This window comes from Euphorbia lathyris, chromosome 3, assembly GCF_963576675.1.
Source record: "Euphorbia lathyris chromosome 3, ddEupLath1.1, whole genome shotgun sequence".
NCBI classification, from domain to species: domain Eukaryota; kingdom Viridiplantae; phylum Streptophyta; class Magnoliopsida; order Malpighiales; family Euphorbiaceae; genus Euphorbia; species Euphorbia lathyris.
Window position 1 is genome coordinate 97,171,865 of NC_088912.1, and position 17,398 is coordinate 97,189,262.

The 17,398-nt window shown below is 36.2% G+C and overlaps 1 protein-coding gene across 6 annotated transcripts; it reads left to right on the forward strand.

Moving 5' to 3' along the window:
• The first annotated feature begins 766 nt into the window (after positions 1-766).
• Positions 767-4,182, forward strand: LOC136221664 (putative lipid-transfer protein DIR1). 6 transcript variants are annotated; one of them, XM_066009074.1, is made up of 6 exons: positions 767-980; positions 1,608-1,672; positions 1,793-2,575; positions 2,686-2,903; positions 3,124-3,246; positions 3,920-4,182. In XM_066009074.1, exons 3-4 carry the CDS (start codon positions 2,233-2,235, stop codon positions 2,700-2,702), a joined length of 360 nt encoding a protein of 119 aa, XP_065865146.1. In that variant the 5' UTR covers positions 767-980; positions 1,608-1,672; positions 1,793-2,232; the 3' UTR covers positions 2,703-2,903; positions 3,124-3,246; positions 3,920-4,182. The 6 variants fall into 6 exon arrangements, with proteins under 6 accessions (XP_065865146.1, XP_065865147.1, XP_065865143.1 ...); XM_066009075.1 differs by having other exon boundaries at positions 2,686-2,721; XM_066009071.1 differs by having other exon boundaries at positions 1,793-2,089; positions 2,189-2,575; positions 2,686-3,246.
• Positions 4,183-17,398: the final 13,216 nt, after the last annotated feature.

Consider the following 17,398-nt stretch of genomic DNA (forward strand, 5'->3'; position numbering starts at 1 on the left):
ATTCAAGCCCATTTATATTTATATATTATAATTTATATTTATATATTATAATTACAATATATATATATATATATATATATATATATATATTTATTATAATTAATATAAATATCAAAGTTAAAACTTAAGTTATATATATATATATATATATATAACCGGGCCGATGTAAAATTCGTAAAGCCCAAACCCATCCAGTTTTTGGCGAGCTTAGGCCGGGCCAGACTTGACAATATCACTGTTCATTCTTGGGAAAATTAGTCGAGAAGAACCAGGGATGCAACTGGGGCAAGGAATACCCGTACCCGTTGGGGCCCTGCCCCGGTTTTTGGCAGGGATGAGATTGGTCCCCGTAGGCAGGTACGGGGCGGGACCAGGAAATGGTATCCCCGTACTTAGGGATGACAGCGGGTACCTGACACTATCCGACCCTAATGGGACTACCCGAACCTTGGTTTAGAGACGGGTATGAAATTAAGAATACTACCCGTCACGGGTATGGGAATACCCCGGGTACACAGTATGTATCTGACGGGTACCCGTTACCCACTACCCATTTCCCTTATATAAAAAAGAAATTCAATGTTAAAAAAAAAATCAATATACATACATGGGACTCAAACTCATACTCTTCTAATTGTAAGAAATAAGCATTACCACTTCGCCATCCTACTATTATTGTTTACATATAAACCGTAATTATTATATTATATTAATTTCGTTATTATTCATATAAAATAAAACCCTAAAATTACAGCCACCACATCGTTTCTTCTCTTCTATTCTCTCCTCAAACTCTCAAACTTCTTCCGCCTAGCCTCTCCTCCACTTCTCCATTGCTCTTCTCCCTCCCTCACCGCCTCTCCTCCACTCTTCTCCATTTATTTTCTCACTGCCGGCGCCGTCAACACCGTGCCGCCATCATCTCGTCGTCGGAGGCCCTCGGCTTGATGACCGTTACTTGCTTCGACTCATCGTGAAAGGTATGCACCGAAAACTTTAATGGATTTACATTGCCATGCCTAGTCTCGAGTTGGGTTCCTAATATGCACCGAAAACTTTAATGGAAAGAATTACCTAGAAAAATAAAATAATGCTTGATTGTTAATGTGAAACACTGCTCAAAACATTTACTAGAAATGTTTATTATCAACTAGAAATTTATGTTTGTTCAGTGGTCGTATGACGAACAAAAGTAAGTAATAATTGAACAATTAAATGTGAAAACAATGAAGGCGTAAATATGGATGGAAAATGATTAGCATAGCTAGGCTTATGAACTTTGTTTCCTGCTCTTCATCTTATCCAGTTGTGTCTTTTTCTTTTTATTCTGTAAGACAGTGGGACAACAGAAGAAAAGTCGGTGAATTCCTTAACATTTGCTATGTTAATTGATTTTTCCTTTGTTTGATACTGTGTTGGGAGATGGAAGTTATTCGATACTTCTTTGTTCTTGTTCATTTCGCATGTTTATTTGAGTATCATAATGGAGTTTGTCATCCTCTATTTGGATTAATTTGATGTCTCCTTGAGCTCTTGTAAACTAAGAGGTTGGAGGAATGCGCCTTTCCCCTCCTATTGCGGGTGGTATTTATTTTTTTCCTCGACAGGTTATGGATACCAACAGATTGGGGCAGGATACAAACATTTTAGAGAAAAAGCAACAGGTGCAAAGGTATGCTTGATAGTTCTAATAAATTATGCATTCTTTTCTCTGTACTATATCTGTGTGTACAATGTACATCTGTCGACTCAGTAAACTAATCAAGTATTTTGCTGCTTACTGCCCCATAAGAAGAGGGGAAACAGAAAGTTCAAGCTACGGTATTTAGTGGAGTATATGCAGTGCATTGATATGCTGTAAATTTCGTACGAAATGCGGGGTTTGAAAGAAGAAAAATACATCAATTTATACCTTCTAGCTCACCACCATAGAACTCAACACTTACACCTACTTGTTTACCTCTATACTTCTACTCTACCCTTCAAAAAAAAAACATTGGCTTCTTAATTTGTACATCAAGTGGTAGAATGATTCTCAGCACTAGCCGGATTAGGTTTTGAATTAGCAAACTAATTTATCATGAGAGTGGTAAGTGCTTCATTAAGTATAATAAACATGATTCTAGTGCAAACTCCACTATGATTAGTGGAATTCACTTTCTAAGCACCATTAACAACTCTGTTTTAGTATAAAACCCCGTGCAGAGAATCATCTAGCATTACAAAGAAGAAATGGCAATTCCAGTGAAGTCCCTTTGCATTGTGGCGTTTCTCGTAGCTCTCGGCATTGCTGGGTTTAATCGAGCTGATGGTGCTGGTGAATGCAGGAAATCCACCAATCCTGACAAGGAAGCTTTTAAACTCGCACCTTGCGCATCCGCAGTACAGAACCAGGATGCTCCAGTTTCTTCACAGTGCTGTGCTCAGGTGAAGAAAATGGGTGAGAATCCCTCGTGCTTGTGTGCTGTTATGCTCTCTAATACCGCGAAAAGCTTCGGAGTCAAGCCAGAAGTCGCCATCAATATTCCAAAACGGTGCAACATTGCTGACCGTCCTGTGGGCTACAAGTGTGGAGGTTTGTTTGCAAATTCACTTATCTTTCTGATCCAGATATGTAACTAGACATACTTTTGCTTATCAATTATAAGTTTATAACTGTGAATCTGGATTTTTTGTTTCTTGCAGCTTATACATTGCCCTGAAAAGCAAACATCAGCCGTGGTACTTTATAATGTGTTGGGAGTGTTCATGGTTGTAGCTAGCTAGTTCATTCTAGCTTGCAAATTACTGAAACATATGATAATAAATAAACTGTTTTAATTCTCATTTGCCTCATTTAATGCTGTTCTACATTCCGTATTTCGGCTTTTTGGCTTCTCGTTTACGTGTACTGCACGCCTCTGGTAAGTAGTAAAAAAATATTACACTCAAATAGCTAGCAGAAATAATATGTTGCAACAGAATGAAAACTAGTAACAGTATATAAAGTTAATACTGAAAACCCAAATGTTTCAAGTTACATCTACCATAAATTCAAGTAGACTTTAGTTTAGCTGCAGACTTCTGATCTTTGTTTACTGATTTTCCTTAAATCTAATGTTTTTTTATTTCCTTTATTTTCAGTCGTGCGAAAAGAATCCCGTGACCCGAATGCATGGCATAGGCGGAGCAGCTGAACGGCTTCTGGCAGCGGGTTTATTGAGGATCAGAATTCCATTAAATCGAAAGTTCAGTGGACGTCTTTAGGTATTTTTCAGACGAACTGTTGATTTCTAATGTTCTTTCTTCCTTTTGTCTACCATTATCTGAGATGAAATGTGACTATATAACGTGATTGAAATATTGTGAATTATTTATGAGTGGATCTAGATTGTGAACCTGCAGACTTTGAGCTGGTTTAGTGAATTGTTAGTTAAGGTCTATCAAATGGATTTGCTTAACAGATGTTCTAAGTCAGCTCTAATACTCTGCTCTTTTTTAACAAAACTATAACAATACCTCTTAAATTGAGAATTTAAAAACTTAAAGTGCTTGATTTTTAATTTCAAACAGATTGAAGATGTCAAATGAATTTGTAAACAGTCCCGATTTCCTTTGTTCATGTTCAGTTTGAATAAAAACCGTGTTTGATCTGTTCCAAAATTGAACACCGAATAGGTTGTATTTGTTATTAAGAAACTGAGGGGTAAATCTTATTCCCTCGTTTTGATTTTGTGTGATTCGAAGGAAATCTTATCTTTTCCTTTCAACATCATTGAACTCCCAACCAAGGGAAATCTTCAATCTTTTCATCAATATTTCATATCCATGCTTATTTCCTTCATCAAAACTTTGGGGTCATGTTTCGTTTGTGATATTATGGTGAATTGTAAATGAAATTTAAAAAGTGCATTAACTTAAATGATTTCTGGTCATGCAGGTCTTATACTGTTTGTCAATCATTCATACTCTTAGCTGATCTTGAGTTGAGGCTTGCTGTCGAGCTTTTTGGTCTACAGGGACCTGCCTGGGAAGAGGAGAAGCTAACGAGTGACATCGATGAAAGATTGTGGTTTCTTAGAATTTGAAAACTATGTATTGGACATATATTATGATACTTTTATCTTATTTTGTAAGAGATTCTGTATGTATGACTTGGATCATTTTTTGTAAATATATTTGGCATATTTTATATTACACTTTCCGAAATTAATCAAAATTTGCATTTATTATAGGTTGAAATTATTAAAAATATTGCAACAAAAAGATGAAAATTACAATGGTTGCAAATTCAATTATAAATGTTGCAATTTCGAACTAAAATTGTTGCAAATCATAAAATTTGTTGCAAATAGTAATATAAATGTTGAATTTGAAGCAATATTTGTGTTGCAGAAACTATTAAAATTGTTGCCAAATTAAATAAATTAGTTGCATTAGATTTAATGCAACAATAATTACATGTTGCATTATTTTGTAAATGTGTTGCTTTAATAAAAAATTTGTTGCAACTAATTAAAAATTACCCAACAATTGTTAGTTGTTGCTATTGTTTACAAATTGTTGCATTAGCAAATAATGCTACAGGAGCGTCCGCAACAATTGGATTTTTGTGGCGTTTGGCCTATTTTTGGCCTACTGCAACTCAAAAAGGGGTCTAAGCCAATAATTTCACTTGGTTGCAGTAGGGGTTTTATGGTATAGTGCGCACCCGTATGCATACCCGTATCAGTGCTTCATAGATATTATCACATAACATGAACATGACCCTAGATTCCTGAAATGCTCTCATGCCTATAGTAGCCTCATACTTGTTCTTGCCAGCAATTTTTTCCACTACTAAAAGAAGTTGGTAGTTTGTCCGACGATGACTTGTGCTTCACACTTTTCGATGCTCTCCAATTTTAAATTGGTATTGGTTTGTTTGTTGTAGCATATTCTATGATCTCAGTCACACGTAAATCTTTCAAATTGTTAATTGGAGTCCAATTGTCAGAGAGTAATCCTACTACTGGAATAAACATGAAAAAGCAGAAAACCACCATTTGAAGTTTCATTTTATAATTAAATTAAATCTGTGTTTATATATATATATATATTCTGTTAAAAATGCAAAACACACTACTCTATTTATATATCCATCACAACTGATATATTAGTATGTTACCTAATTATACAAAATTTTATCACCAAATTTGTAAGGTTGCTTTATCCAGTGAATGCTTATTTGGTGATTGTGATAAAAAAAATATCAGACATGTTACATGTGCTTCCAAATTCACTTGTTATTCAATAATTATTTTTATTCTATTATATTATTTCGTTTGAAACATGTGATTCTTATAAATAAATATGATGTGTTACTTTTAAAACAAAATCAAGAAATCTTGATGACAACAAAATTAAAATACATACATTAAATCTTCAATTTTATTCGATATTGCAATCACTGGGCGAAGCACCTGATTCATCAGTCTCATAAAAGTACTAGGGGAGTTGGTCATCCCAAAGGGCATAACTAACCATTCATACAATCCATCTCTTGTCTTGAAGGCAGTCTTCCACTCATCCCCAGATCGGATTCGTATCTGATGATACCCACTCCTGAGATCAATCTTGGAGAAGACTCGAGATCCGCCAAGTTGGTCCAACATGTCATCCAACCTTGGAATCGGGAACTTATACTTGATGGTGATCTTGTTAATAGCCCTACTGTCAACACACATCCGCCAAGACCCATCCTTCTTTGGTGTAAGTAAAGCTGGAACGGCGCAAGGACTCATACTCTCCCTAACGTATCCCATCTCGATGAGTTCCTCCACTTTCTGTCTCATGATGTCATTCTCCTTTGGGCTCATTCGATAGTGTGGGAGGCTTGGTAAACTAGCCCCGGGAACAAGATCGATATGATGTTGGATGTCCCTCAAAGGTGGTAACCCACTTGACAGTTCGTTAGAGAACAGATCCTGATATTCGCCAAGTAGGCGGGTCACTTCACTCGGCATCTCCCTTTCGTCCCTTTGGGCGGATTCGTGATTCACCTTAACCATTACCACATATACCATTTGGCTCTCTTCACATTCGCTGACAAACGATTTGTGTGTAGGACAGACTACCAAGGTAGACTTCTCGTCGGCCTTTGGCTCTCTCACCATTGGTGTAAGGACAAACTTCACCCCATTCTTCACAAATCTGTAAGTGTTCTCTCTTCCGGCGTGGGTGGCGTTGTTATCAAACTGCCAAGGTCGGCCCAACAATAGGTGGCATACGTCCATGTCGACCACATCACAACAGACTTCATCATGATAGTTACCAATCTCAATCGGTACCTTGCATCTCTGGGTCACCCTCAACTCGCCCACGTTCTTGATCCATCCCACCCTGTAGGGATCAGGGTGCGCCTCTACCAACAACCCGAACTTCTGAACGGCGCTGCTACTCACAATGTTCTCTTGGCTCCCACTATCTATTATCACATTACATCGTCCGCCCTTCACAAGACAGCGGGTCCTGAATAGTCGGTGCCTCTGATCGCCCTCTATCCGGCTGGAGACTAACAAATGTCGTACCACATGAATGGTGTACCTCTCTTCACCCGCCACCTCATCATCTTCTCCCAAGGGTTCACAAAATACTTCATCCTCTTCGTCATAGTCATCTTCATACCTCTCCACCATGTTGGCGCTCTTCCTTCTAGGACACTCGTTGGATCTATGTCCTGGCTCATTGCACCTAAAACATTTGAAAGGTGCTGGCCTCGCATACCGATTGTTGTTCTTAGGTGGTATAGGTGCTTCCTTGTATGGCCTAGTATCTCCAACAGATCCCCTTCCTACACTGTTAACCTTGGCCCCACTGGCACTCGCCACCTGCTTGCCTTTGTCATAAGACCTCACGTTATCTCTTCCTCCAGGCGTATACTCAGTAGTGGCGGATCTCCTGGATCTCCCAGTCAGTTGGGATTCAGCCTTGAGGGCTAAATTCCTAGCATCTTGTACTCGAACCACCATCTGTGTGCCAATACGATCCTGGATATTGTATCTCAATCCTTCTAGATACCTAGAGGTCTTTTGGCTCTCAGTTTCAGACAAGTTGGCCCTTGCTGATAGCCTCAAGAACTCTGAGGTGTACTCATGAACACTTCGGGTCCCTTGAGAACATCCCCTGTAGGAGCTGTAAATATACTGTTCATAATCTTGCGGTAGGAACCGCTCCCTCAACATCGCCTTCATCCGTAGCCAAGATCTAATCGGATCTCTGCCCCCTCTTCTTCTTTCTTCCCTCATCTGATCCCACCAAACTGATGCGCCCCCCTTCAAGCGATACGCCACCAGCCTCACCTTCCTCTCATCAGGAATCCCGGCATACTCAAAGAAACGCTCAACTTTCGATAACCAATCTAATAATCCCTCTATATCCAGCTCGCCACCAAAAGATGGTAAGTCTATTTTTAGCTTAAAGGCATCATCTCTGTCAAAGTTTCCTAGGTCTGGTTCTGCCCTAGCCATACCCACACGCCTGTTATCAATCGGACCACCATTCCTCACAGTTCTAAAGGAACCATTATCCCCAATATCCTCAAAATCATCACTATCAGCGTTATGTACAAGGACAAAGTTGGGTCTTCTTACCTCAGGATCCCTAGGACCCATTTGTGGAAGTTGGGCATTTGTCAACGGCAGTCGAGGTGGCGTGGGTTGCCTTTAGGGTCGTGGTTCAAGGACTCCTTCCCTCTTCTGGTCGGACTCCCCGGCGGCTGGTCTGACATCTGCACGGATCTCCAATCTGAGGTTTTCCAGGGAAGCGGTTAGCTCCTGGAACCGTTGGTCGTTTTATTTCTGCCGCTCCAGGCTGGCCTGGATTTGTTCCGCGAGGTGCTCTCTCAGCTCCTCGTATCTCCGGTCACTGGTTTCCATGGAATCTTGCGGTTTTCGGGGTTGAACCATTGCCAAAAGAAGTTTCGGGTCAGGAAACGATTGGCTCTGATACCAACTGATACAGATTGAAAGCGATAAATGGAGGTTTTAATCGTAAACCAACAAAGATCTTCTTCTCTAGCTAGACTAGAAGGAGTGAATCCCGATAAACAAAGGTATAAACCTTAATCTCAATGAGAAATGATATTTGATTGATTAAAAGTTGCCTTATCCTTACAAAATGAGGGTTTAAATACAACCTCTAAAAGATAAGTAAAGGACAGGGACTACCCCTACTAGGGTTACAATACGGTTAATAATAAAAGGGTAAGATAGGTAATGCGCCTAGACAACAGGTACAGAGGGGCAGGTACGGAGCGTCAGAGGTTCTTGGTGAATTCCTTCGGCAGGAAGTAAACTTGAGATCCGCCCAGTGTAGTTGTTGGTATGCCTCATGGCGTACGCCTAGATCCGCCCCACTCGCGTGTCCAGGGGATCCGCCCTCTTAGATACAACCTCTGTGGGAACGCCGAGAGGAGATCCGCCAAGGCGCGTGTTATTATTGATCCCAGTTAGGATGTCCGCATCATAAGTCCACCTAACCACATTTGTCATCTAGAAATTATAGGTTTAATTGAATTAAATTGAGTCGTGGTTCGCCTTTTGCTATTCGAGGATCATTGTAATGCTACAACCTGAGGTAAAACATAATTTCTAAGTGAAATCATATTCTTTACATTGACTTTCTACCTTTATGTCATTTCATTTTGCACTTTCTCTGTATTTTTACTCTTTTGGCGGTGTCTTAGTGACTATCGAACACATTTTTTCGTGTGTTCAACTCTTCAAATGGCACATTTTATTTATTGATAATATTACCAAGTTAATATTATTAATAATAAAAACAAATTTTGGAACCGGAATTCAGAAAAGAGGACGAATCTTTATTAGAACAGTTTGACTGTTCCAACTATTCGGATCATTCAATTATGATAGTTCCACCAAAATCCTATTTTTTTTAGGCAAAGGAAAGAAAAAACAAAACAAAAAACCAAAACATTAACCTGGGATTAGCCTGGGAAAGCTAACCACCAAAACCCTATTTTATTAGTATGTAAATATATTATACTATATTTATAGTTTTAATTCGAATTATATTGTAATAAACACGAAGGTATATAATTCTAATGTTTTGTAAGTTTGGTGGTGAAAATGTAAATGTACATGTCTCTGTTAGCGCTCAAACCCCTCAGGTAGAGGTGCACGTGGTCAGTTAACCGGTCCATTAAAGTAAATTCGGTCGGTTAACCATTTTATCGGTGTTTTGAAAACACTAACCATACACTAGTACACTAAATTCGGTTAATCACTAATCAGTTAACCAATTATTTCGGTCGGTTAACCTTTTATTTCGGTTTCTAACCATTAGTAATTCAAAAAATACTTCTAATTTTAATTGTGAGTGGAACGACGGGTCAATGGTGAGTTGAAGAGATTAACGACGGAGAAGGAGATGTGCGTGCATTATGTACGTGTGGACTATAGATTGGACACTGCATTTTCCCCTTACAACAACTCTTTAAGGTATTAAATTACTATGTTTTTTAGACCAAAATTCTTAACTTCCGTACTTTACCAACTAAGTCCTATCCATGTATATTAATTTCACTAATTATCTACTTTGTGACAAATTTGATAGTACGACGACATTTTGGACAAAATATTTCATCGTTGAGTCTTAGTCATCGGAAATAATTAGTGTTTCTTATTAACTTTTTTTGCTATTGATCCTTGTATTTATTTTAAGTGGGATAATGTATTATTATTATATGTATAAATATAAATATAAATAAATATATTTTTATACATTTAATTGAATTCGGTCAGTTTCGGTTAACCACGGTTTTTAGAATATGAAAACCGTAACCGTAACCATTAACCACTATTTTTAAAATTAAAAACCGTACACTAGTCCATCAGTTTCGATTAATCTTATTTTCGATTTAGTTTTTCGGTTTTACAGATTTTTATGTGCACCCCTACCCTCAGGTTACTGCCTAGGCCCCTTGGACAACCACCTAGAAGCGCCTACTACTGTCCACAAATGTAGAGATGAGCATGGTCTGGTTCGGTCCAAAAACCAAACCAAAACGAATTGGACCGAACCAAATTACCTCTATTTTTTAAGATCAAACCAAACCGAATTATAATTCAGTTTGGTTTGGACCGAACCGAATTAGTTCGGTCTGGTCTGGTTTGATTCATGTTTGGACCAAACAAAGCACTAGAGACCTACAACTACTTGTGTCTTGACTAACTAAACAATTATGGCCCTGTTTGGTAAAGAGCGTTTTGGGATAAAAAGAGCAGTTTTGACCAATTTTAGAGATTTGACCACTGAAATCGCTGATTGGAGTGTTTGGTGGAGAGAGGTTTGGAAGAGAGTTTTGGAATGAAAACGCTAATTTAGAAAAAGCTCTTAAAATGAGCTTTTTCAATTAGCGTTTTGGAATATTAAAATTAATGGACTTCTTTAACCTAAAACCAGACCGAAAACCAAACTAGCTTAAAAATTAGGACCGAACAAAACAAATTATAATTCGATCTGGTTTGATCCGGTTTTTTTGGTTTTTAGATTTTCGGTTCGGTTCTACTCACCCCTACACAAATAGACCGGATTGAAAAAAAGTGTAATATTGTATGCTTGTTAATTTTTGTCGTTTAACTCTATTTTATTTGTTCTAAAAGCTTTATTTAATCATCAAGACGACAATATTGAGAAATGGAGCACGAAACCAAGCTTTAAGACTACTCGAATGTATATGTAATTTTATGGTTTAATACATCATTTGCCTCCGAAACTTGTCCAAAATGGTTGATTGGCCCCCTGAACTTTCAAAGTGTCTCGATAGCTCCCTGTACTTGTATAAAATATTCAATTAACTCCCTGAACTTGCATAAAATGTAATCAATTAATCATTCGGTTATAAAAAAGTAAGTCAAATGCGGAAGATATGTTACACGTGCCTTATAATGTTATTACATACTTCACAAAATAGATTAAAACATGTTAAAAAAACATGTTAAAAAAATTTCTTACTTATTTAACTATAAAACATTTTCTTCTCTAATATTATAATCGCATACCCCAACCTTGGTCGTTTTACTTTTTTAAGATGCGTGCAACATATCTTCCGCATTTAACTTACTTTTTTACAACCGAGTGATTAATTGATTACATTTTATGCAAGTTCAAGAGGTTATCGAGACACTTTGAAAGTTCAGGAGGTCAATCAACCATTTTGGACAAGTGCAGGAGGCAAATGATGTATTAAGCCTAATTTTATTTTATTATTTTATGTGGCGCCTCTGTTTTTGGGATTTTTTTTAGCTTGGTAACAGCAGACTGGCCATAAGTTTTAAGTATCTCAACCCGCACTGCAAGTTTGGGTCCGCCGAGTCGTAAGTTTAGGCCTGTCCTCAGATGAGCCCCTCAATCCCATCCATAACAAAGATCTCACCACCATATTCTCACCCCACGAGCCCCTCATCCATAACAAAGTTCTCACCACCATATTTGTTGGGATTTTTTATAAAAAAATATAAAAGAAATTAATAACAAAATATAGTGCTAAGAATTTTATTCAATCTGTCAGATACAGATTTATGGTCGTTTTATAGGCTTTTTTTTTGGTAGAAAAGGAAAAAAAAAACGAACAACAACAAACTACTCAGGAATTAGCCTAGGGAAGCTAACCCCAATTCTATCTTCTAAGAGAAGAGGAGAGATGAAACTAGGGGAAACAGGAAGGGTAGTAACGCCTAACGTCCCTTCATGGCCCGCCGCCGCCAAGCGATCAGCAACACGATTCTGCTCTCTAAAAATATGTCTGAACTCTACGAACTCAAAGGAGGAGCAAAGTCTTTTAATAGCTTTGATGAGGTTGCGACTGTTAAGACCCATAGAATGATTCTCAGAAATCATTTTGATTGCTTCCAAATTATCAGACTCCACAGAGAGCCTCTTAACACCCAGCCTTTTAGCAAGATTGATTCCAGTAAGAATAGCCAAGAGCTCCGCAAAAAAGGCGTTTTATAAGCTTATAATGCAATAAAAATGAAGATTTTAAAGAAAACAATAAAATCTCACTACTTATCTCACTAACAAATTAAAGACCTAATAAAACTAAACTTACCCAAATACTGAGCCACTTCCAGCACTAAGAATCAAGTTACCCGGCATTTCAAGCACAACTGAAATTGGAGGTAAACTTTCATTTAATCGCACATCAACAACAGCACCAATCATAACATTTGGTTTAGTTGATGATTTTAATTAGCATATGCGAAGCCTGCGAAACTAATGTTTGGTTTAGTTGATGATTTTAATTAGCATATCTGAAGCGAATGTTTGGTGTAGTTGATGATTTTAATTAGCATATGCGAAGTCTGGATGTGTTTTTAACAAAATTCGTTAAGTGGTATATAACAAAAAAAAATGGCAAACAATAACGTATTCTAACATTAAAATCATAACATTATCAAAATTTACAACAAGATTGCCACAATAACAACATTAAAATCATACCATTATAAAAAAAAATGCTAATTAGCAGACTTCGCATATTACACAATATGCGAAGTGAGATGGAACATTCAAACCATAACAATCGATTGTAAACGCTTTAATCTGTGGTGTTGCACGCTAGCTTTCATTTTCTACATCCCTCAATTAATGTCTGTCGTATTTTCATAAATATTCTGGAAATAATACCTAATTATTTAACAAAAAAAAAATCAGAACATAAATGAATACACCAATAATCATTCAGTGAGATTTATAGAATTAGGCCTTTTTTCTGCGTTTCCCAATCTTCCACCTCACGGAACGAGGTTGCCGTTAGCCCTAAAATCACCCTCTTTCTTTCCTTTTCTCTGATGTTCGCCTTCTTCCTTGTCTTTTCTCTCACTGTTCACCTTCTTCTACCGTCGTTCACCTTCTCTCACCATCGTTCGTCCTAAAATCGCTCTCTCGTATTTCCTCTACTGCCGTTCGCTTTCCTTTTCTTTCACCGGAGTAGGAGTTGATGGAGAATGGCGTTAAAATCGCACTCAAAACGCCAGTGGAAGTAGGTTGCTGGAGATCGCCTTCTAAATCGCCGTTTGTTCGATCTGTTCGCGGAGAAGAATGGAGAATGGGAAAAGACAAGGGTATATTTGTCCAAATGTATTGAAAATGCCTAGATTTGTAAGAAGTTAGAGAAGTAAACTAAATATGTAAATGGGCCTCCTATTTGACCTAGTTTTGTAATTTACCCTTAATTGATTGATGATATAATATAATTGATTGGTTTAGGCTAAATATAATTAATTGATTGATTTAACCTTCCTTTTTGACGTTTTTTTTTTTTTTTTTGAGGAAATTAAATTTAATTACTTGATTGGCTTTTTTTTAAGGCTAAATTTAATCAATTGGCTTTCCTTCTTTAGTTAATTGTTTTAGTTTCCTTTTTTAGCTAATTTTCTTCCTTGTTTACGTTTATTTCTTTTTTAAAGTTTTTGTTGTACAAGGAACAATTATTGCGTATATATTTGGTGAATTAATTAAAAAGAATATTTCAAATAAAGAGCAATTTTATCTCTAACGTCTAAAATGATATAATTTTACCTTTAACGTTGACAGTCAAGAGTAATCTTACTCTTAATATTGACAAGTTGGATCAATTGGAGAAATTATTCACTAAATTGTCTTCTCGGTCATAAATCTTGTCATTTACACTTCACATATATGTCATTTTATCACTAATTAGTAACGGATCACAAATATGTGATTAAACGTGAAAAAATTGAAAATATATATTGTATTTGGTACGAGTTGGACAAGAAATTCAAATATTTTACCTAATTTAAAAATATTAATCTCCAATTCTATTATTAAATCACAAAAAATATAAAATCTTTTTTTTTGAAAATCAACTTACGTGCAATTTGTGCGGAATAAAGAACAAAATATCTGTGTTTTATAATAATGTCTGAAATTGACCAAACTTGTCAATGCTATGGGTAAAATTGCTTTTTGCTTCCAACATTAGGAGTAAAATTGTATCAATTTAGACGTTAAGGGTAAAATTGTTCCTGCCTGTAAACGTTATGGATATTTTTGTACCTTATCCCATAAGAAAATCAGTTCCACAAAAAAAATCATTGTATCAAACCGATGTTAAGAACAGACGATCTAAATATGACCGATAACCACTTGCTTAACACCTTCAATCTCCAAACACGAAAACCAACTATGACACCTCGCAATGGGTGACACCAAAACACAAAGCACTCAATACTACCTCTACATACTACCTCCACTCCTCAGATGGACCGCAAATTACAATCTGTGTGATTGTGTTGCATGGTGAAAATTATAATGAATGGGTACGTGCAATGTGCAACAAATTTCGCGCAAAGAATAAAATAAGGTTCCCTGATGGAACATTAACCAAACTATTGGCTGGAACTGCATAAGGATACTTGTGAGAAACAGTTAATTCTACTCTTGATCCTGTGTTGCGCTTATCTATCCCATAACTATTAACCTGACGATGTGAAAGACATGTGGGATGATTTCCAACAACGTTTCTCAATTGGAAACGGACCACGAATTCACGAATTGAAAACATTTGTGTGTGGTCAACTATTACAACGAATTAAGAAAATTATTGGATGAATATAAAACCTGTTTTATTGTATTTAGATCGGAAAAAACACTTATATGGAGGTTAGTGCTTTCGTTCATAAGGTAGACTTTTTTTCCTTTTCTTGCGGAATTCCTCATTTTCTGAATCATAATTGAATTATGAAGAATCCTTAGTGTAACCTAACCCGAGACTTTCAAGTTTTCTCAAGCTTTCGAAATCTAAAGTGAGTGAACCTTTGAAGGATATTCAACTGTACCAACATGTACATGTCAAGCAGCTAATGTTTATGCCAAAGAAAAAGAGAAAGAAAAGGTACATGCCTTTCTTGTTGGATTAGATTCCTCTGTCTATGGAACCGTAATATCTAACATTTTGATGATGGAGCCTTTACCAAATTTGGACACTATTTTTGCTAAAATCGTAGCTGAAGGAAAACACCAAATGGTGTCTCGAGCGCATAAGACCAAATGTGATGTTGTAGGGTTTGCAATGCAAGGAAGTGTATGACCAAGCCCATTGTTTTCAACTTATTGGATTGCTTGACTGGTGGGTGAGGAAGTGGAAAATCTCGACATGGGGGAGGATGAAATACGGGTAGGAGCAATCGTAATCAGGTCACTCATACAGCAAGTACATTGAAATTTGATATCAACTCAAATAACTCTTCTATGCCAATCCAGGAGTCAGATCATAATGGTCTTCCAGGGCTTTCAAATGAACAGTGGAATATACTTATAGGTATGCTCAAGATGTCACAAATGTAGTCCTCTTCAACCGAAAAATTAAGTGGTAAGTTTGTGTTTCATGATTAATAGATCATCGAAACCGGATCACATGATTGACAATGCTTGTTTATTTATCAAACTAAACGATATTTCTCCTACATTGGTTGGGCTGTCTAATAGAAAACAAACTTTGGCCACTAAGGGACGATCTTTTTGAGCAAACACATGGTGTTATATAATGTCTTATATGTTCCTGATCTTACCTACAATTTGCTATCTGTCTCTCACATTTGCTTGTTGATTTGAACTGTATTATCACTTTTACTAACAAGCTTTGCATTATAAAGGACCGCGTGTGAATAATGTGAAGGGTTTACTGGTTTCGGCCTTTGCGACAAATTCAAGCTTATCAAACTACCATGAAAGACAAATGAGAACACCGACATCAACTTTTTTACGTTTAGTCATACTTTTACGCTTTTAGATACTTCCAATTTTAGTTCGGTTGTAATTCATTTCTCCTTAGTCTAGTTTAATGTTTTCCTTCCATCTTTAATTTAGTTAAACCTAGCTTTGACATTAGTTTGCGTTTTCATCTTTTGTTCTCAAGTAAAGTTCGTTCAATTCAAGTTCCATTTCTACATTTTTTAATCTTAAATTGATATACCCAACTTGATGAACATGATGTTAAATAGATGTCAAATTCAAACTTTATCTCGAAATCTTATAGGCAAAAAGCATAATGAGACTCACGATATTTCAATTTTTGGTGCATTAAGTTATTGATCATTTATTTTTTGTAACATTAACTCTTACTTGTCAAATTGGTTAGTTGTGAATAAATAATTTAGTTAAAAAAATGTTACTTATTCCAACTATGTTTAAACATATATTTTACAGTTCAAAATAAGGGTTTTACAGTTTTTGTATAACCACGTTAAACATATTAAAAACTGTTTCGGATTGTTAAAAATAAAAATTTCAAATGTATGTAAAATAAATAATATTATGTTAGTTTTATATTCAAATCTAACTTTTATGTTTATAAGAGGTTTATTGTAACAAAAAAAAATTAGAACTGGATGTATACAAATAAAAGATCAATGATAACAAATAAAATATGAGAGCATCTCTAATAGAGAGTGATTGATTGAATGTTTGGTAAGAGCTAATGAATTTAGCAACTTGAAACCACATCTATTAGAATAAATGTGATTTTAAGCAATATTGTCACTGTTGGACAACCTTTTTTAAAGTTGTAAAACTTTTTTTAATATAAAAAAGTGATTACTACTATTGCATTTTAATATTTATAATTAAAATAAATTATAAATAGATGGATTTAAATGGATTGGTTTTGAGATTTCAAAGTCAGCCAGCTCTAACCCATAAGACCATCTCTAAGAGCAAGTTTAGTGGGTGTTACAAATTTCTTACTTGTAACACGCAACTATTATACATGTTGTTACTTCCTTGTTACAAGGAAAGTTACTTACAGTAGTAACTTAAAACTGGTTTTGAAATAAAATAGGGTAAAAAGGAGGTTGATTTTCATACCGTCACTCTAGAGCTACAAATGGGCGCGTGCATTACAATTGTTATGTGTGGCATGTCAAATAATCTATAAAGTGGTAGACAATCACTTTCAATTGCTGCAGGGAATAGTTTTTGTTTAATTTTTTCTTTTTATTATGTTAAATGGTGGGCCCTAGCAATAATATAGTAACGAATAAATATACTGGATATTTTTTTTTTTGAGTGTTGCTAACAATGAGGTGGCACTTCTTTGTTGTTATATCTACTACACCTTAGTGACATAGTTGTTACTAAATAAAATAAGTAACAACAAACCAGAGAGCTAGTGACTTGAGTGTTACAAAAACAAGTTTGTTACATTGGTAACATACAGTCATTTATTCCCTCAAATCCAAAAATAAAAAGATTGAAGGCCACGCACAGGGCCAGAGGCGCCAGTTTTGGCGCGTGAATCCCAAGCGTGGCCTTCAACTTTCGTGCTGTTCTGATATAAAAGGGACGGATAATTATAGTTTTAGTAATTTCTGTTAATTAATATATTTCTTTTTAT

Excerpts from the sequence above, each read along its gene's own strand:
- LOC136221664 (XM_066009074.1), top strand. The coding sequence starts at position 2,233 with ATGGCAATTCCAGTGAAGTCCCTTTGCATTGTGGCGTTTCTCGTAGCT.